Genomic DNA, 19,608 nt, shown 5'->3' with positions numbered 1-19,608 from the left:
GACTTCACTTGCACTTTTGAAACCTATTAACCATTATTTTAACGCGCTTTTTACAACAATGAATTACATGCGTAATGTGTTTATTAAGCTTATGAATTAAATTGTCTCCTAAATACTGATTTAAGATTGTATGACCCCACTAGGTCACCTCAGATATTAGTGAGGCTAAATGTATGAATTTTTTTTTTACCTCATGAAATATTATATTAAAGAGATAAAAAAAAAAAAAACACAAGTCTTGTTGTTACCAGTTTCTTTATATAAAAACGTCATATTAGTACAAAAAAAACTGAAAAGAAAAGCAACTCATAGGTGTGGGCCTTTTATGCACAGATATTATTACCCAGTAATATCTGTGCATAAAAAGGGGCCAAAAATCACAAAATTTCTTGACTAAGCTACAAACAATTCTACACATTTTTATTCCAGAGATGGACATAAATCAAAAGCACCAACGTTCCAGATGTTTTGGAGATTGTACTTGAGCTGTCAAGCTGTAGGTTTTTGTTTGCTTATTTTAAGCAAAGTGAAGTCTGTCCCTGTATGGGAAGATGAGACAAAAAGATGAGATTCACGTCCAAGACAACGCGTCTCCAAACCGAGGCTCATTTTGGATTCAGAGGAGAGGGCTAATACAAACCATTCTTGTCTGATTTTTTGAGCGCCTTTCAGTGCTCTTTATGATCTCCGTCCTCCTCGAGCTTCCTGATCTCTCCCTTCAGGTGATTGATGTTTTCCCTGCTGGCTTTCAGCCTATCTTTAAGCTCAGTGATTTCTTGGCTCGTTCTCTTCTTTGCCGCTTCCAGTTTCTCCTTTGTCCTCTGTTCCAGTTCGCCAACTGGGAAAACAAACAAAGGCCACGCTCAGAAAGGCAAAGACTGCTGCAATGTGAAGTGGACTTTCCCCCTTCACTTTCCTCTGGAAACTGTGATCATAAGGCTAAACAGCAACATCAACACATACTTGAGTTGTTACTACTCAACATACGAGTACGTACACTCTGTCTCATGTTTATAAGCTCCGAGGGTGAGTTGTCTGGATGTGGTCAGCAACTGTTGCATCATGGCTGTTGGATCCTGAAAAATCTGCAATTCACATAGTATAAAATAATAATAATTGATAAGCAAGAACACAGAGATGAATCCAATAATATTCAAGAACATAAGTTGTACCATTTCGTCATAGAACTCAGAGACGACCGTTTTCTTCGGCATGGCGCTGGAATCTGATTGGAACAGCTTCAGCAGATGGTACAGAGTAACCTTTGACAAGAAAACAGAAACAGAAAAAAATCATATAATTTAACATTTTCATTAATCGAAAATAACATTTTCGATTTCAAAATGTCACACTTTTCAGGCCCAAAGAGGATGTAGTCACAAAGAATGACACAAAAAAGGATATTAGAAAGGTGGGTGTATAAAAGGATAGCAGGAAAGAAGGAAGGAGGAGCAAGTAGAAGAAAAGTAAGAATTTTTTAGGTTAGGTTGCAGGACATCGCTGTGGGAGAGAGAAGGGACTCAAGTATATATCAACAACCTTTGATAATGATATATATAGAATAAAGTCTAGAAGAAGGTATTTTTTCATCCTTTGTGTCCTTGAAACCATTTTTAGTGCATTGTTCAGTTTTAACCACATTCTGCTTAAGAACCAATGAGTCAAATTAATCTTGGATTTAAAGCTATCCAAAGTTCAAACATAGCCGTCCTTTTCGAAAATCTTAATGAATCCATGCTTAGTCAACAAGTTCAAAAGAGGGTGGAGGGGGGAGCTGCAGGATAAAAGCAAAAATCTGAGATAAAGCATGTATGAAAACATCCTATTTATTAGACATTATATGGTTTTATTTGCCCATTAGAAAAAAAGAGGGGGGGGGGGGGAAGCAGGAAAAACAGACCACTTCTGCACCAAACAACATTTCTACTCCCCGCTTGGATACGTTACTTACAGGTCTCTCATTAGGGTCAATAAAGAAGATCTTGATGATGATTTCAAACTCTCCCCATCCTGTCTCTGTAATCTCATATGGAGGCTTTGTGACCACTAGAGGAGAGAAGAATGACAACGTTAGCAGACTTGCAGTGCCTTGTAAAAAAAATATATATGCAAGGAGATCAGTATGCTGCCGCACTGTGTGCTGAATCAACGTGAAACACCATCCCCCTTCTAATACACGGTGGTGGCAGTATCATCTTTGTAAAAGGTTCTGTTGTGACCTTTACATAGTGGGAAAAAATATTGTACAACTTTTTGACCAAAGATTTTTAAACTTTGTCTTACCTCTCAAGGGGTTTACATAGCTCTCGTGTAACTTGAACTGGATCTTCTTTACATAAGCAGACATATCCTGGGAGAGTTAAGATCAATAAATTTAATTTTACGTCAATAAATACCACTATTTTAGGACATTTCTTTTCTAATGATCCCACACCTCATTTCTGTAGGGTTTCACATAGACAGACCACTGATGTGTGTGTCCATCCTCCTCTCTCTTCTTTCCAAAGTAACGGGCAACATTTCCAAACACAATGGGCTTCACTATTGTCACTCCCTGCAAGAAAAACACCATAAAAGTTGAGTATGGACAATTTATACTGATCACTTCTCGAGAACACTGCGAGGGTTAAAAGTGTCAGAAAAAGGAACCAAGTGACTGTATTTTTATCGAACAGAAAACCCAAACTGTGAATATATCAGATTTGAATTGATCTGAAACATTCTTTATCTTTACCTTAACGCGCCCTCCGGAATCTGGTCCAAATTCAGTCATCTTTTTGAACATAGTATTCCGAGAACAAGTTTTAGATAAAAGTGTGGGACTCTCTAGACGTCTATTCTACTTCCACTACTCGTTTCCAAACCCATTTGATGGGCCATTTAAGCGTTTAGTGCCCATTATATGCAACAAAACGGCATTGTAGCATTCCGTTTGTAGCAAACGGAAATGACGCTAGAAACGTGTTCACCTTCCGGTATGAACGAAGGCTGAATATAAAGGTTCCACCACAGGGACTGTAAAAAAAATAACAAAAGAACTGCATGATTTTTAATGGTTCACCTAGTTTCTAAATGTAAAACCAGGTTCTACCTAAACAGTCTAATAAATATGTTTGAATTTTCTTGTGCATGCTTAAAAAAAATTTAATCTTAAAGTACCAGAAATATATAGTTTCATAATGTAACATCTTTTTACCCGCACAAAATATACTATTTACGATTTTTAAAAAAATAATTTTCTTAACTACTGATATCAGCTGGATATGTTTTTCAAAGCTTTTATAATAAAATGCGCAACTTTATATATTTACCGATCGGGGAAAACTCGTTTTATTAGCTCATTTTGCCGCTTATCAATACCCGTCTACTGAAATCAACAGAAATTACAGTTAATACCTACATTTCTGGCTTTTGAAGACCATTGCTTTGAGTTTTAGATACATTATAGAGGGATGAACAAGTTTTTGTCTCTTCGCTCGTTTTACATCAGCCCACCACCTAATCTTCTCACATAACCGGATTCTGGTTAAATAACAGCTTTAATTTCTTTTCTAAACCAAGTTTCAAACTATAGGACAAAATTAAACTTTATATGCAACTGCCGCACAAATGAATCCTACCACATTATCTCTCATATCATCCAAAATCAAAACTTTTCCAAATTTGGTGTCATTTATTGAATGGGGAGAAGTTTGAAACTCATTTCAAACTGCACTCATTCCCAACAGGGCCCTCAGTAGTGAGCATACCACCTAAAATGACTTGGCACCTTTTTTTTAACATAATGCTGTGGGATGTAATCCCACGCAGTTTTTGTTGCAAGTTGCCCAGTGTAGTGGTTGCGTTTACTCTGGTATGAACTCTACACTCGAACTGATCACGTTTGATTTAATTAGGTCCCAGTTTTCACTGGTTCACCGATTACTCCTTTCTCTGCACCAATTGCCTTAAATAAGAAGCTCCATTACTCCCGTGGGACCGATGATGCACAACATTCTCACTTTATCCCCAACAATTACAGAAGCACAATAATTAAGATCACAAGCCAGTGACATTTTTGTGTGGTGGAAACTAATATATTTTCAAACTTTTGCATTGACCATGATCAACTCTGCATATCATTTCCCAAAAATAACCCACATCTCTTATATTTGTAGTTGGCCAATATTTTAAAGTACAATTTAGTCCACTATAAGTTGCTATATGGTGCTTTAATATTTAAAACTGCAGACATTTTCGATATTAAGTACAAATGAAACAAAAATTTAATGCAAAAGAATTTTATTTGTAAAAATCAGCAATGGGAATCTACCACCACTGTGTTCCTATGGCAAATACTTCATCCCAATTAAGAGTTTCACAATAAATAACCCACAGTATGCCAAACCGTCCCACTGAACTGCATTATGAGAAAGATCATATGAAATCAGTTTTTTTAATTGCCCACTTATTTCCCAATTCTGTTCTAGGGAGAAAACATGGTTAGTTCAAATAAGACTATTCCATATATACAATAAGTTAAATTGAACTTAAATTGAAAACATTAAAATGGTTACTTTTTATGGTTTGTGTAGCGTCTTGCTCGAAGCAGCGGCCATTTCAGGCTGTTCCTTACTTCTTCTCCAGGGCAGGCAGACCTGACAACACTTACCTTTTTGCTGTGGATAAAGGTTGGCACAAAACTGACCTACACTTTAACCAAAACTCAAATGATTTGTCTTACAGCTCTTAACATGCTTATGTACATTAAAAACAATTTTAGATTATTTTTTTCTTTAGATACAATATAACAGGACAAAAACATAAGCCAATCATACTTTAACAATTTCACTTTAAAATTTTTTTTTTTTGTTTCGATTAAAGTGCCATTGTCATTAAACGACAAAAACGTTTACCAAATGTCTGGCGCAAGTGTAAAAAAAAAATAAAACAAAAATTCTACTTACCGGTTCACTAAAAATATAATACACCCGACTCCATTACTATTAATAGAGTTAACAGGGTCATAATAGAATATGAATATTTGTGAGTACAAAACACAATACAACACACCGACCAAAAACATTCTGCAAGAGCATCGTCAGGATACACGTTTGCGCTCAAATTGTCACGAGCAATCTTAACGTTTTCCCGTTTCCCCCAGTTAACACTTGAAATGTAAAGATCTCAGATTATGTCAAAAATAAAATTAGGGTGAGATGATAATAGTAGGCAATGTCAAGTGGAGAATAAAATCCAAATACAGCAAAAGTATGTTTCCCCTTTAACATCTGCCTATATGGATATGTGACTTCAGTAAAAAAGGGAAAAAACATACTATATTTTGAGACACGGTTGGAGCAGCTCTAGATTTTTAACATGGATTAGCAATTTATTTTTTTATTTTATTTTTTTTTAACAATTTTATTCTCTTAAATTCAAAGATTGGCGAAGACTTACAATTCAAAAAGTAAATCTGTATTGAAACAAATACAGCTATTTTACGTCGCAATTCAAAATTTGGTCTCAGACAGTAAAAAACAACAAAAAAGCAGAAGTTTTTAAAAGCATTTCCTTAAATGTAAAAAAAATAAAAATAAAAAAATAAAGATATAGAAGACAAACTGACAATCACAGTGACACAAATGCAACACATCAACAGGATGGGTGGTGAAGTGAAAGAGAGGCTGCTGTTGGTGGCAATCAATCCCATTCTAACATTGCGTTTTAAAAACATTTCAATATTGTTCTGATCACAGGTTTACATACACTCATCATGGGCATTGATGTCAATAATTTGGAGAATTAGCGATACATCTGAAAGCGTATTTTAAGGGAAATATCTGGAAGCAAACTACAAATTTCTCCAAAAATGAAGCTATTCACAGCATCAATGGCTTGCTTAACTGTCAAGCATGGAGTTGGCGGCATTATGTTACGGGAGTGGTTCACTGCAAGTGGGTGGAATAGATAACCACTTGACTTTCACACAGACCAAAGGCTCAATGTTTTAGTCAAGAAGCTAGTTTCTGATCGAACTTCTCAAACAGCCTTGGTTGGAACATTGTTCAATATTTATGTACTACCATTAAAAGCTCAGTGACAAGGAATACATTCAAATGATTTCCAGTTAGAGCTTCTATATTTGATCAGAATTATGAAAGCAGCTGATGGATGACTACAAAAATGCTAAAAAAAAAAAAAAAAACATCCTGAAAAAGCCCCAAATGAATGACAGTCCATGAAAATGAGCAAATGTAAACATCCCTTCTGACTTGCATTCGACACTAACCAGTTTTTACAACAATGGAATCAATTAATGTAACAATATTGCTCACCAGGATGAAAACGTACCACAAACATTTTTGTCTTCATCACTTTTGCTAACAACTATCCAGCATAATTACATGTGAAGCAGCGCAGCAAACGGCAGCAGGCTTTTTTTTTTTTTTTTTTTTTATTTACGGCGTGATTTCCAAAAATGATCCGAATGCCTCTAGGAGCGTCCATTTTGGCTCACACTGCATCGTCTGTTCACATTTGAAAATACATTCTACTCGAGTCTTACCTTGGAAAAAATCCCATCCATTTGAAGAGAAACAAAATGTCAAGGAAAAGGATCACTTACTTGGTGAAATTTGGAATTGGAAAAAAAAAAAAAAAAATTAAAAATAAAACCAGTGCAAAAATACATTTAATATAAATGAAACAAAACATGTAGAGAAATTCACCAGATGAGTGGACCTCAAACATTTTTTATTACAACACCATCTAGTTTTTCATTCGAAAATCAGACATTTACAAACATACTAACAAGAAATGAGAATGAGAGAAAGAGAGAAAACGTCAAACATGAACCCTATAAAAACTTGCCTATATTGAATTTACATAGTACAGCGAGCCAAAAAAAAATCAACAAATGAATCGAACTTGATGCTTGTTTTCTATTTTTTAGGGTCGCACAGCCATTTTATTGTTTCTTTGCAAAAACAAAAAACAAAAGAACAAAAAAAAAAAAGAAAGAAAAAAGCATCACACATACTAGTCTTTATGTCAAACAAAAACAAAAATAAAAGAACTGCTTGGAAAGTTTTCTTTCATCTTCAGTTATGAATATAGACATTTGGACAAAAGCCTTACACAGATGAGGGTCCTCCATCCACTGCTCTTAGTCAGGCAGACAACAGAGAGAGGGGGATGGGTGGAGAAGGAAAAGAGAGGAGACATGGAGGGGGGTGCAGGAAGAGCTGGTAGTTGTAGTCCTGTCCGGTCATGCAGGGTGAGCAGGGGGTGACGGTGTACAGAGAGCGTTCCTCCTTTTTCCTTCCATCCTTGATCCACGTGAGCTGAAAGGTGTCAAAACGAAGGGTGCAGTTTGGTTTGGAGCCAGCCCAAGAAGTAAACACTCCCCCACTCACCAATAAACCTCTACGCTACGGAACGTGTCCACCAGGGCTGGGTTCAATTTACCATCACTTTTGAGTCGCAGTGCTAAAAGTTTACATCAGCATAAAGACCGCATCGTGTGAGGGTTACAACAGATGCTGGACAAACGAGGCACATTTTATTTTATTTTTTTAGCAAATTAAGTTTTTTTTGTTTGTTTGTTTGTTTGTTTGCACTCGGCTGATTGTGAATTGCTCCCAACCCCAGCGCATACACCAGAACATCATGCAAATTTCAACAGAGCAGCTTATTTGAAATGTTTCAGCATGAAGACACAACAGAACATTTAAAGGTGTTCCTTCGATAGTCTAACTTAGATAGCTTGAATCGGAGCCATGTTCAATACATTTATGGACAGAGAACCTCCAGTTAGACATGCAACATTTTAGACTAACGTTTGGTATTTCCTAAGAGAGCTGACCTTTAGTAAACTCCAAATTCAGGGATGGACATGGAGAAACATGCTGCATACAGTTTAAAACAGCAAAAACTATATTGGTTTATTAAGGTTTAATTTGATAAACACAAATTGTTTTGTACAAAAGAAGGATTTGAAAGTGCTACCTTCATACCTTGAGCAAAAAAGATTTTAGATTTCACGTAGTTCACCTCATATCACCAAATTTGAATCATTATTATGCTTCTGAAAAATTCCCTGCTTAATTTGCCATTACAAAATTACAGCTTTGGGTAGACAGACTAGAAAGCTAAACACTGAAAATGTGCATCTGTGTTTTTCCCCAACAAAGACACTTCAGAGCTTGTTCAGAACCAGTGCTGGACTTTTTCTTTTGACTTCAGTTGGGACAAAATTGGCGTATAAAAGCACCAAAGGACCACTAAACAAATTAAAAGGTGCCTTGAGAAACAGGACTACAGGCTGTGCAAAACTACAATGTTTAATAACTAATAATTTAATAAAAATGACATTCTCCAACTTCCAAACAAATCACAGAAAGTTGATAAAGCAACGTTTTGTGTGTTTGTGTCACTGGTTGTGAATACCAAGACTAGTTTTTTGTTGTTGTTTAAATAGCAAAAAACAAGAATCATCTCCAGTCCTAAACTAGCACTGAAGCATTTTGGAGGGAAAACAAGATCTGGTTCTTTCAAAAAATTTGAATAAGACATAAAAAAAAAAAAACCACATATATAATCACTGACTTTTTTTTTTTTTTAAATTCTGCAATATACATTCTGCCACCAAAATTTGTGAACTTGATATTTAAAAAGGTACAAACTTTTGCTTTTACATGAAACAATGCGGAGATGCTAAAATGCCATGTTTCCCATCAAACAGAGCAAATCAAGCAGATGGAAAACTTTTGTCAACACCTGAGCACAACAAAGTGCAGCATGCAAAGAACAGGAAACTTAGAGGCTGCATGGCAGCAGTAAATAGTGTCAAACTATTTGGTCAATATATTCCTGCAATATTACAAGCCCTTCAAGAATGTTACATGACAAATGAAAAAGTCTTGGCAGAAAGATCTAATTTGTTTCAACCTCAGCTTTACCTTTTATGGGACAAAGACTCAAGTATCTACATTAGAAGGTCATGAGTACACTCTGGTTTCAGATGTTCAATTAATATTAAGGACAAAGCAGACGATTCATCCCGCAATACTAATTTCATGAGCAATACATCATTTGCTGAATAATTAAAAAGGTTCATTACAAATTATAGACATGAAACGTGCATCGATGTCTGCTTGTAAATGGCAATTAGATCAAAGTCAAACCAGGGTTGAGCAGTCTTCCCTAAACTTACAACTTTTAATGTTGGTTTGGATTTTTTGGGGGTTTGTGTTGTTTTTTTACATTTTACAAACCAGGCCTTTTAACAGGGTGCACAAAACGTTTCAGATCCAGATCATCAACTCATAAATCCACCAGATGTTTCATTGAAATTTAGATGATAAAATCTGCATTCGGCACGCTTAAGGTTTTTAACAGAATACTGAATCTACAGCAGAGGTCTGCAGCCTACACAAACCAAATACATTTATGTCCTTCCTCCACAGACCAGTTTAGACCCACAAAACCAATTAAGCATTTAAATGTAGGTTTTAGTAGACCCGGGTGTTTTTACTCACAGGGGTTGGGGACCAAGAGTCCAGAAAACTTCTGGATTTAAATAGGACAAACTTGGACTGATCAATAATATGAAGACATTGCAGACTTCTCCAAACGTTTTTAAATTCACTTTAGTGTTATGACAGAAACAAAGACCAGATTTTCTTGAATAAGTGGTTCTTTTAACTCTGATCTGCTGCTCCTTGTAACTGTGTACATTCTCTATAGACTATGTACTGGACCTTATTTTGTTACTGCAAGTTGCTTCCAAGCTTTATTTTTAGAGTGTCTGACTCTGGTTTGACATGATCAAATTGCTTCTTTGTCAACGGACATTGAAGATGCCTCTTCAATAATTATACTGGCAAAATGTCTTAAGGCATTGCAAAGCAAGAAACTTTGAAAAACACTTAGTTCACGATTATGAACACCAACAGTAAAAAACAGCATACTTTGACAACAGATGGCCAAACCATAACAGGCATAACTACATATAAAACACGACTGGCTCTTTTCCTGAAATATTACATGGACGGGTGTGGAGCAATGGAACATGGGGCATATTTGGACATGATGTTTTGCCCATTTCCAAGGTAAAAACGTAGTTTTCAATAACTTTACCCAAATGCATTTTATTGTCCACACATTCAACATCAGGCCTTGTGTCCACTGGGTACCTTTTCATTTTGTTTTTGTGGCAACAGGCATTAGAAAATCCTGGTGCAGTTAACAAGGCTTCTAAACTTAATTGTTGCCACTCCATAAATAATAATAATTATAATAGAAAAAAAGGAAATTTAAATGATTTGTATCTTAAACAGGGTTCCCAATGGACACAAAGTACTTTTGTGTGAAATAATCAAATAATGCATCATGTAAGGACACGTACTTTGAATACAAACTTGTTTGACTTACTAAGACCTAAGACTCAGCACTAAAAAGGACATTGCAGTAAAATGGTTACCAAGTGACATTATGTTGGGCTTTGCCTGCTTCTAAAGTTCAGCAAAACCAAAATGTCAATCACCCTGTTTAATATTTCATGGCAATACAACAGAGACACTAATAAAAAGGCAATAGTATATATTAAATACACAATGCATAATTCCTTACTACATTTGACTTCAGTGACTCGGAGGGCTGGGTAACCGTAAATGTTCCTACTGATCTCTGATCGTTATCAAATAGAGATCCGGATTTTTCTGACATTACACAAAGCAGCAGCACACCACAAACAGCATTTCAGCTACAGCAAAGGTATACACAAGGTAGCATGTTATTTAACATGCAAATGGTGCCTTGGTAGACAGAACCAACCAGTAACAATTACAACATGGGTGACACTAATCAGAAAGTGACCCAGAAAGACTAAGAGCAGCCTCAACATGTTACAGATTAATTTGAGAAGCAAAACACCAATAATGTATTGTAAAATATTACTTGGAGAGAATAAATAGCTCACTTCAACTATTATGACATGACCAAAGTGACAGCACAACATACCATGCTGGGACACAACCTGGATAAACTAGGGATGGGCACTGATTATTGAAGCTACAGATAGTAATTACATTGGGCTTTAGCAAAAAACAAACAAAAAAAAAACGTTGTACGATATTTCCATCCCGTTTTACACTCCCTGACCGTAGTGTGTTGCCGTTACCACAAGAGGGCGATGCATCAAGTAGATCCTTCCTCCCATCAGCTACCAGACTATCACAATCACTGTTCCCAACCCTCTTGGCATTTCCACTGTTTGCACAGTTTTATTGTCACTTTTTGTAAATGTCTGTTTTTAAATCCATTGCCATTTTGTACATTTTTAAATTATGCTTCTCGGTTGTGCCATCTTTTGCATCTGAATACACAATTTTTATTAATTGCACAGTGTGTCATGGTGTAATGTTGCCCTCACTGTACAGTCTGTTATTCTTAATTGTGTTTTTATGTATTCTAATCTTTGTGTTGTGTTTCCATTACCTGTCACTTTGCTGCTGTTGTACCAGAATTTTCCCAGTGTGAGACAAGAAAGGGTATTTCTACTCTATTCTACAATAATTGGGTAAAGCAATAATAAAGGTCATTATAATTATCCCACAACTTTTCCTGTCCTCTAGGATCTTGTTCATCGAGATCTATATTCAATATTGAATTACAAGGTTTTCTCCTAAAACAATTTGCCATACTACACATGCTTGAAATGCCCATCCCTACTATAAACTATTACCAATATTACATTTTTTTTAGATGACTATTTAAAATCTTAAAACATTTACATAAGTGTGACATTTAATTTAGCCAACTCACCTCATTTTACATATGTGTGACACTAGAATACCTGGAGCAAGCACATTTTTCTCAAATATGTTTCACACCAACATACACGGCAGATTAAATCAGGAAAGACAAGAACGTGAGGATCTTTTCATTTCTCAACTTTACCTCAAAGTTTTACAATGAGGCTCAATTGTCTGAAATTCAACAAAGCTACATTAGAACTACTCAAGTTTGACACATGTACAAGATCAGGTCTTGCATGAAAATATTGTTTGGCCTCAACATTTGTGTAGATATTTAACCTAATAGAGCGGCGAAACGTCACATTATTCATTACAGATCTACAATAATAAAATGTTTCTCTGCCAATAACCTGCATTTTACTTTCACTTAACTCAATAAAACAAGTCGGGTTGAATGCAGATTCTGCATGAGAACAGATGGGACATCAAACGTGTGGCATTAAGTGACACCAAATACCAAAGTCAGCTGTAAATTCACATTAAGTATGTCTGAATTCAAACAATCTTCACATTCAAGCCAAAAAGTTGCTCCACATTTGATCTAAGCTCACAGCTGTTGGTAAAACACAAAACTCGGCTGTTTAACGTTCCTAATCATCATCAATACAGCACAATCAGAATAAATCAATTCTTAATAGGCACTGCGTTACATCATCCCTTCAACAGAGGAGTGCACAGATGAATCCCAGAATGTTGTTCAGCTGTGAAAACTACCCAGAAACAAATTAAATGTGTGTATATATATATATATATATATATATATATATATATATATATATATAAGAAAGGATCAGTGAACTTTGTGATTTACCAACTTCTGAAGCCCAAAAGTCACAAATACATCCAACACTGAATTTCCAGTGCCTGCTGGTGTTTTCTGTAACTTCACAAATACAAATCCCAACCCTGTTCCGGTTCACGCGTCGCATAGCAAACATTGACTAGTGCATGAAATAAAAGCACTCTGTGCATCTTCCAACAACCGACCACTGAATCGGGAGCTTCATAGCTGGAGGACATCAAACTTGCAAAAAGCAGAACAGGCTTGAAGCTCGCCGATCAGTTTTAGACACAGCTGGTGTTGAAATGTTAGTCTATAATAAGCTTGAACAATAGAAGCTAAAAACTTATCATTAAGCTCTGGGACTTTCAGCTTTTGTAAATGTACCATTACATATATTTTCCCAGACAACATACAGAACAGGTGCAATGGCTCACATTGTAAAATGAAGTGGTAAACTCACCTTTCCACCTACCTGAATCCATAAAGCTGAGTTTTCAAAGCCCTTTCCTTGCTCACTTCACATTTTCTTTACCCAATGGTTTCTCATTTGATATCATGTAATATCAGAAGGTAAAATGTCATACTGCTATTTATTTGGAGTTTAATAATCAAAAAAAGTGAGCAAAGGAAAAGGCTTCATATCGCTGTTATTTCCCTCTTCCAATTTTTTTTGGTTCAGATCCCATTAAAATGGCTACAGAGCACCAAGCTGTACCCACCTTCCCTGTCATCTAGCGGTGCCGGTACTCCCTCTCCCGCTCTCGTTCACGGTCTCTGTCCCGGTCCCTCTCGCGGTGGCGGTCGCGCTCCCGGCTGCGCTCTCGGTAATAATCCTCGTGCCGGTCTCGACTGCGGGATTTGTGTCGCCGGCTCTTTTCCCTGGAGCGGCTATGGTCGCGTTCTCTGGAGCGTTCTCTTCTGGGTGGAAATGAAATGCTTGTCGACTCAACGATTTAAAGAGGAAACCTTGATTTTCCTTCAGCTTCGTTTAGTTCTTACCTAGATACAGAGCCGTAGCTCTTCGACTCTATGCCGTGGAGACAGTCTTGCAGGGAACTGATGAGGACTTTGCAGCGGTCGTCTGCAGAAACTTTGGACTGCTTGATCAGACTGATGGCCGTCACCAAAGTCTCTATAGCACTGCCATAATCAGCTAAAGGAGGGAGAGGTGTGCATTAAACAGGGAATCTGGAAAATGACCAGAAGTTGACTTTGGAGAATTCCCTTAGGTAGTTAGTAAGAAAGACATTTTATTACAACATAAATACTGATATGATTCATGCAAATGTATCCATCAGCAGCCCTGTTCAATTTGTGGATTTTGCTTTATATTTTGTTTGATCATCTACAGTTGGCAGGTTAAGCTGCCACAGGGTCCAGACTAATTTCTGCTTGAATTGTGAGCTTTATTTTAGCTCTACCGTTTGTTAACACTTAGATGTTTTGTTTTCCTAATATTCCAGATAACACTGGCTTGAGCTCTCTTGCTATTGATGGGACCTTCGTTACCTGCGCTGGCATCAGACACGGCCCTGGAAATGGCGCTGGAGGAGATGGCTCTGTTCCTGTTCATGATCTCCTCAAACTCGGCCTCATTCAGGGGGCCCCGTGATGACTCCATGTCTCTACAAAGAGCCAATAAGGAGATCAGTCACCAATGCAGCCAATAAAAGACAGTTTTTTTTTCTTTTCTTTTTCTTGGCATGACTTCCATTAGCCTTACCCTCGTCCAGGACCGTAATCTCTGGAATCGTATGGCGGCGGCCGGCCGTACAGGTCGTTTGGCCCCGGGGGCCCTCGGCTGTCGTTGGGGGGCATGTTGTTCCCTCCAGGCGGAGGGAAGAAGGCGGGGTTCACATGAGGAGCTGGTGGTGGTCCACCTGGAGGAGGGCCTGGCAAGTGTGGGGGTGGAGCCAAAGCCAACGGGGGTCCAATAGGGCCTGGAGGCCGAGGAGGAAAGGGTCCTGGGGGAGGCGGGCCCTGATGAGGCGGTGGAGGACCAGGAGGGGGGACGTAACCTGCAGGTGGGGGGCCTGGAGGGAGAGGTCCGAGCGGTGGCTGACCGAACTGAGTAGGGAAGAGAACAGGTGGGGGAGGCCGGTCGCCACGATTCGGGGGGCCTGGCAGAGGAGGAGGAAGGCCTTGGCCGGGAGGTGGAGGACCTGGAGGCCCTGGAGGCCCAGGGGGGCCCGGAGGAGGACGAGGAGGTCCCTGAATCCCACCTACAACGAACAACAAGGAGAAGAAGAGATGCGCTTAAAACAAACCGCTTAGCCTCTGGCTACAGCACAGCCAAACAGCTCTCATCTGGAGAAATAAGCATGTTGTTAAAAGTTCTGGAGGCCTTTCCTACATCAGAACACAAGATGGGGAAACGACAAACAGCACAAAGTATGCCAAAACTCTAATAAAAACATCTTAGGAGAGCTTTATTTTCTTAGCATCTTTCATATAAATGTTAAGATGCTGACTGGGCGAGAACACAAAGCAGCGACAAATGACAGACAGATGAAAGCAGGCTGGTGCTTCGTGTAATTAATGTCCTGGAAATACAATTTAACGGAAAACGGCTCTTCTGATGACATTGGAGGAACCGTTTCTTGGAATACTTAAAGCTTGCTTAAAGGCTCCTTGTGTTTGATAACATGTGCCTTACAAAAGTACTAATAGCATGTAAACTTCCTCAGTGTGTTACGACACAACCACAAACTTCAATGCATTATGTGAAGCGGAATGACCTTTTTTTTTTTTTGTCCTTTCTCCTCAAAGTAAAAGTATGATATTCAAATTTAGCACCAAATGCCTTCGGAAGTCATTTAATTAACAAAACCCATCTTTGGCCGATTAAAGTTTGCAGGGAGAAAAGGAAGGGACACGACAAACTTGTGAAAATAGACACTCTGCTGGTTCTACATACTACTGTCTCATCAGTTTTCAAAGTTTTTATCTGTGAAGAGACTGGAAACATTTATCCATGCATCCATTTCAGTTCACTTCACAACTAAGCGGTGCTTTATGTTTATCAGACAAAATGGCAGTAAAATACACCGAGGTTTGTAGTTGCAACAAAATGTGGCCAAGTTGAAATGATCCAAACTCTTTTGTAAGGCACTGGTATGTTGGGAGTGTAGTTGGTAAACTGAACCTTGAATAAGATCATCAACCTGACACAATTTGTACCACAGGTCCATCACCAAGCTTCTAAGTCTTCAGAGAAGGAAGATAACTGATCAAATTATTCAGATCAATCGAGGTGTTTCACCTCTGCTATGCCAGCTCCCGTTCCTGCCCCCCGGCGGGAAGGGATTGAAATTCATTTCCATCAGAGGGCCATCATGGTGGCTAACCAGATCTGGTCTCATTCCCGAGCCTAATGGGGAAGAAAGCAAACCAACCATCACTCTTCCCTTCATGAACTTCTGGCTCCGAGCTGAAGGCCTGACGCAGCCCAGTGGGGGAGGGGGCAACAGTTAATAAGCAATAGATGAGGCATGAAAAGGATTGCATGGAGAGAGGAGGGGAGAGGGGGAAAAAAAAAGGGGGGGCTACAGTAATGTCTTCTGCTTCTTGCATTACGCAGGCAACACAAGAGTTGTGAAGAGCTAAAAGACGCCAAGTTAAGCTTTAAGCAAACAGCTAGTTAAGAGATGGAGCTGGAATCTATCAGCGAGCGAAGGACTGCAGCCAGGAAAAGTTGAACTGGAGGCAGAGTGGGACAGACAAAGAACAATCTAAATTAAGAAAAGCACAAACACAATCCTGGCGATACAAATTAAAACTCTAAAACTGCACATGAGTGGCTTTGAGTCCATGCAAGTCTGAGTAATAGAGTGTTTGTTGAGCAGAACCTTGTGATATAAAGCCAACCTAATCAGAATCTTTTGGACTGACTGCAAAATTTTAGAGTTTTTTTCTTTTTTCTTAATTTAAAAAAAAAAACTACATAAAGTAAAACGCAAGTAATAAGGTGTTTTCGACACCCGACACCACCTCTAGCATTTCCCTCAAAATGTGCCGACAAACCAACCTGGGAAGTGTGGTGGCGGGCCTCCGGGCCCCACGGGGCCGGGGAAGCGGTCATTTCCAGGACCAGGGGGTCCAGGGAACCTGCCTTTGCTGCGGCTGCCCATCGGGAATCCGCCACGGGAGCCGGAGCCCGGAGGCCCGGCTTTGCCTTCCCCAGACATTTGGCCCGACTGGGTACCTGTGCAATCAGAGAAGATAAAAACAAACCCACATATTTCTATTTGCTCGTCCCAATTGACTTCATAAACAAATTAAGGATTATTTTACAAAACCTAAAACAAATTTAAAAAATAAAATAAATAAAAAATTAAGAAAGACGTGCCAAAAGAATAGATGGCCAACTTACTTTTACGAGACTGCATCTCAAACTGACTCAGAGATTGTTTGTTGCACGGCGTGACGATGGGATTCTGTCCATGGAGCTCCCTCTTGGACAACAGGTCCATTAACTTTCTGGACGATGCCTCTGAACCGACACACACGAGGGCAAACCTGGAACATTTAGAAGAGGACGTGCACTTATACCGCCTGGAAAAATTGTTTCTTAAAAGACTGGAGTACAAGGCTGTCTACGATTCAAGGTACTGCTAATGACATGTCACGTATCCACCAGCAGACACCAACAAGCTCACCCTTTAGACTGGCCATTGGCTCGGTTTTCAAAGAACTTGATCTCAAGCACATCTGAGATGCCTATTGACCGAATAGCTTCCGTCAGGTCTTCGTCTGTCGTCCACTGCGAAACAAGAGACTCATTCAAAACACAAATCAAACGTTTGGAGGTTCGACACAAATCTGAGCTGTAATTGGTTCTCACCCATGTGAGGTTTCCTATGTACAGGGCAATCCTTTTGCCTGTGTAGGTGTAAACCACATTGGGGGGGGCGCTCTTCCCCCCTTCGGAGCCCCCCGGGGCGGGGAGCGAGTCCAGGTAGTCGCGGTCTTCCGGAGCATCTCCGTTATTGGCTGAGGGGGATATTACATCATCGTACAAGTCGATCTGCTCATGAGGAGGGTACTCCGGTTCCTGTCAGAAAGCATCATTGGATGAATACAAACACGGGGAGCAATTAAGCCATACCAGCTCAAACTTAAACAGTCAATTCACAGAAATCACAAAAGCCACTTTTTCTGGCAGCAAATTGATTACTTTAGAATTAAATACTGTTATAATGAGGCAGGAAACATTCCTACAGATCGATCTATAGTTGGCCTAAAATGTCCAATGAGAGACGACTACTTTTAACCAAACAAATCTGACTTGAACAGAAAAGGAGCAAAGGGACAAACACCCACACAAAAATATATACAGATTTTTTTTCCCCTTCACTTATTTCTCCAAGATCTCAAACTTGGAAAGAAGCAATCGTTTATCCCAAAATGAATTTACTTTTATATGAGTCTCTGCATCAACACAGCTGAATCACATAATTGGGCCATTAATAGCACAGAATGAGGGGGTAATTCTGTCATCTAATTCAGGTGTACTGAAATCCACATGCTGCTAGATAATGGCCTCCAAAGGATGGACTCTAACATCACTATAAGAGTTATACCAAAATGTAGAAATCAATAACAAAATCAGCAGCTAGAATAAAAATGTTAAAAGAACAGCAAAACCCCATTGTATTATCTCTAAAACACACACACACATACAAAATAAGCATTTTCCTCATAAGAATAATTTAGCTTAAATGGTCAAAACAGGTCCCATTGTTTAGTTTTAAACCGCGTGAATGTACAGCAGACCCCGACGTATCTAATTCACACAATGGCTAACCTTCATTTTACCAAATCGCAGAAAACACACGATTTTAAAAACATTTTTTCAACAGACAAAAAATTTTGTAGATAACCCATATCTGCGAATGACTGACTTCCTAGATAAAACCAATGGTGTCTCTTCATGTACCACAGAAGTAAACAAAAGGGGCGTGTGTGTGTGTGTATAAAAGGAAACATGTAGATATGCTAATAGCACTTAGCTACAGCCAGATGTATTTTCACTCAATGTAAGTGTAGTGTTTTGTAGAATTATTCACAGAAGAATATATTTATTTAGCTTTAAATAAAAAAAAAAACTACAGCGCTACTAAACAACTCGCTTGAAAATAGTGCGAAGCTAGCTAAGGAAACTGCGTTTGTTTGGCTCGTCTTAGCTTTAGTCGCGGGAACCATGCCGAGGCCTATATGCGCTGCACGATAAAACCAATAATATACACTACACTCCAAAGTGTTTATGATAAAACAGTAAGATTTTGTTGCACATTAATACACATGCAAAAATACATATTGAAATCGATCACTTTATATTTCAGATGACGAATTATTGAAGCTGAGCTGCAGGCTTGCAGCATGGCGAAAGAGGCCTAGTTAGGAGACAAGCTATTTCGACAATAATTCGACGAGAGTAGCGTCAAAACACCGCTGCCAAGCACAAAATACGTTGTCCCTATGGGCCTAATGTCCCATAACCTGAGTAATTTAAGCCTAAATACCTGGCTAAATTCCTCCTCGACGTCGGCGTAGATGTCGATATGATCCACACCGTCCGCCATTTTCCAGTAAAGCGGTCCCCACCGCGGGTGCAGAACAGAAACAATGGAACAGAGAGCGACAACTAACGCCCCCCAGTGGCCGTCTAAGCTTAAAACGAGGCATGCAAAAGGAAAAGGATTCTATCACTTCAAAAATCAAAATAAATGAGTGAAAATATAAATAACTTTTTAAGACAAGTAATAATAGATTTGTTGTGCCTAATTAATGCGGATAAATGTAAACACAATTACTTTAAACATAACGATAATAGCAAAATGTAATCTCTAAAGTCTAAAGTCTTCTATACGAATGGCACTTTGATATGACAGAATTGGATTCATAAAAAGTGAGATACATTAAAATACACCCTATTTACAGTAGTCTACAAACTGAATGCCCCGAGGTAATGGAAAATAAAAGAGTATTCATAAGCTGTGTTTTATCACCAGTTGCCACTAA

The 19,608-nt window shown here is 38.6% G+C and overlaps 2 protein-coding genes across 6 annotated transcripts; both read right to left on the bottom strand.

Annotated features, from left to right (window-relative positions):
- Positions 1 to 238: 238 nt before the first annotated feature.
- Positions 239 to 2,979, bottom strand: yeats4 (YEATS domain containing 4). Its single transcript, XM_014994608.2, has 8 exons — positions 2,735 to 2,979; positions 2,435 to 2,554; positions 2,284 to 2,350; positions 1,952 to 2,046; positions 1,173 to 1,262; positions 998 to 1,085; positions 641 to 838; positions 239 to 539 (listed from the first exon to the last, which is right to left on the bottom strand). Exons 1-7 carry the CDS (start codon positions 2,783 to 2,785, stop codon positions 669 to 671), a joined length of 681 nt encoding a protein of 226 aa, XP_014850094.1. The 5' UTR covers positions 2,786 to 2,979; the 3' UTR covers positions 239 to 539; positions 641 to 668.
- A 1,285-nt stretch (positions 2,980 to 4,264) lies between these two features.
- cpsf6 (cleavage and polyadenylation specific factor 6) lies at positions 4,265 to 19,230 on the bottom strand. 5 transcript variants are annotated; one of them, XM_014994795.2, is made up of 11 exons: positions 19,110 to 19,230; positions 17,429 to 17,638; positions 17,244 to 17,347; positions 16,958 to 17,103; positions 16,613 to 16,798; positions 15,848 to 15,955; positions 14,309 to 14,807; positions 14,095 to 14,210; positions 13,585 to 13,738; positions 13,305 to 13,503; positions 4,265 to 7,325 (listed from the first exon to the last, which is right to left on the bottom strand). In XM_014994795.2, the coding sequence occupies exons 1-10, from the start codon at positions 19,167 to 19,169 to the stop codon at positions 13,317 to 13,319; spliced, it is 1,770 nt and encodes a 589-aa protein (XP_014850281.1). In that variant the 5' UTR covers positions 19,170 to 19,230; the 3' UTR covers positions 4,265 to 7,325; positions 13,305 to 13,316. The 5 variants fall into 5 exon arrangements, with proteins under 5 accessions (XP_014850281.1, XP_014850289.1, XP_014850297.1 ...); XM_014994803.2 differs by having other exon boundaries at positions 13,305 to 13,500; XM_014994811.2 differs by having other exon boundaries at positions 16,613 to 16,789.
- Between the last annotated feature and the right edge of the window lie 378 nt (positions 19,231 to 19,608).

Source organism: Poecilia mexicana, unplaced genomic scaffold (assembly GCF_051168715.1).
Source record: "Poecilia mexicana isolate PSO_F unplaced genomic scaffold, ASM5116871v1 scaffold_23, whole genome shotgun sequence".
Classification (NCBI taxonomy): domain Eukaryota; kingdom Metazoa; phylum Chordata; class Actinopteri; order Cyprinodontiformes; family Poeciliidae; genus Poecilia; species Poecilia mexicana.
This window is presented reverse-complemented; position numbering and strand designations above follow the sequence as displayed.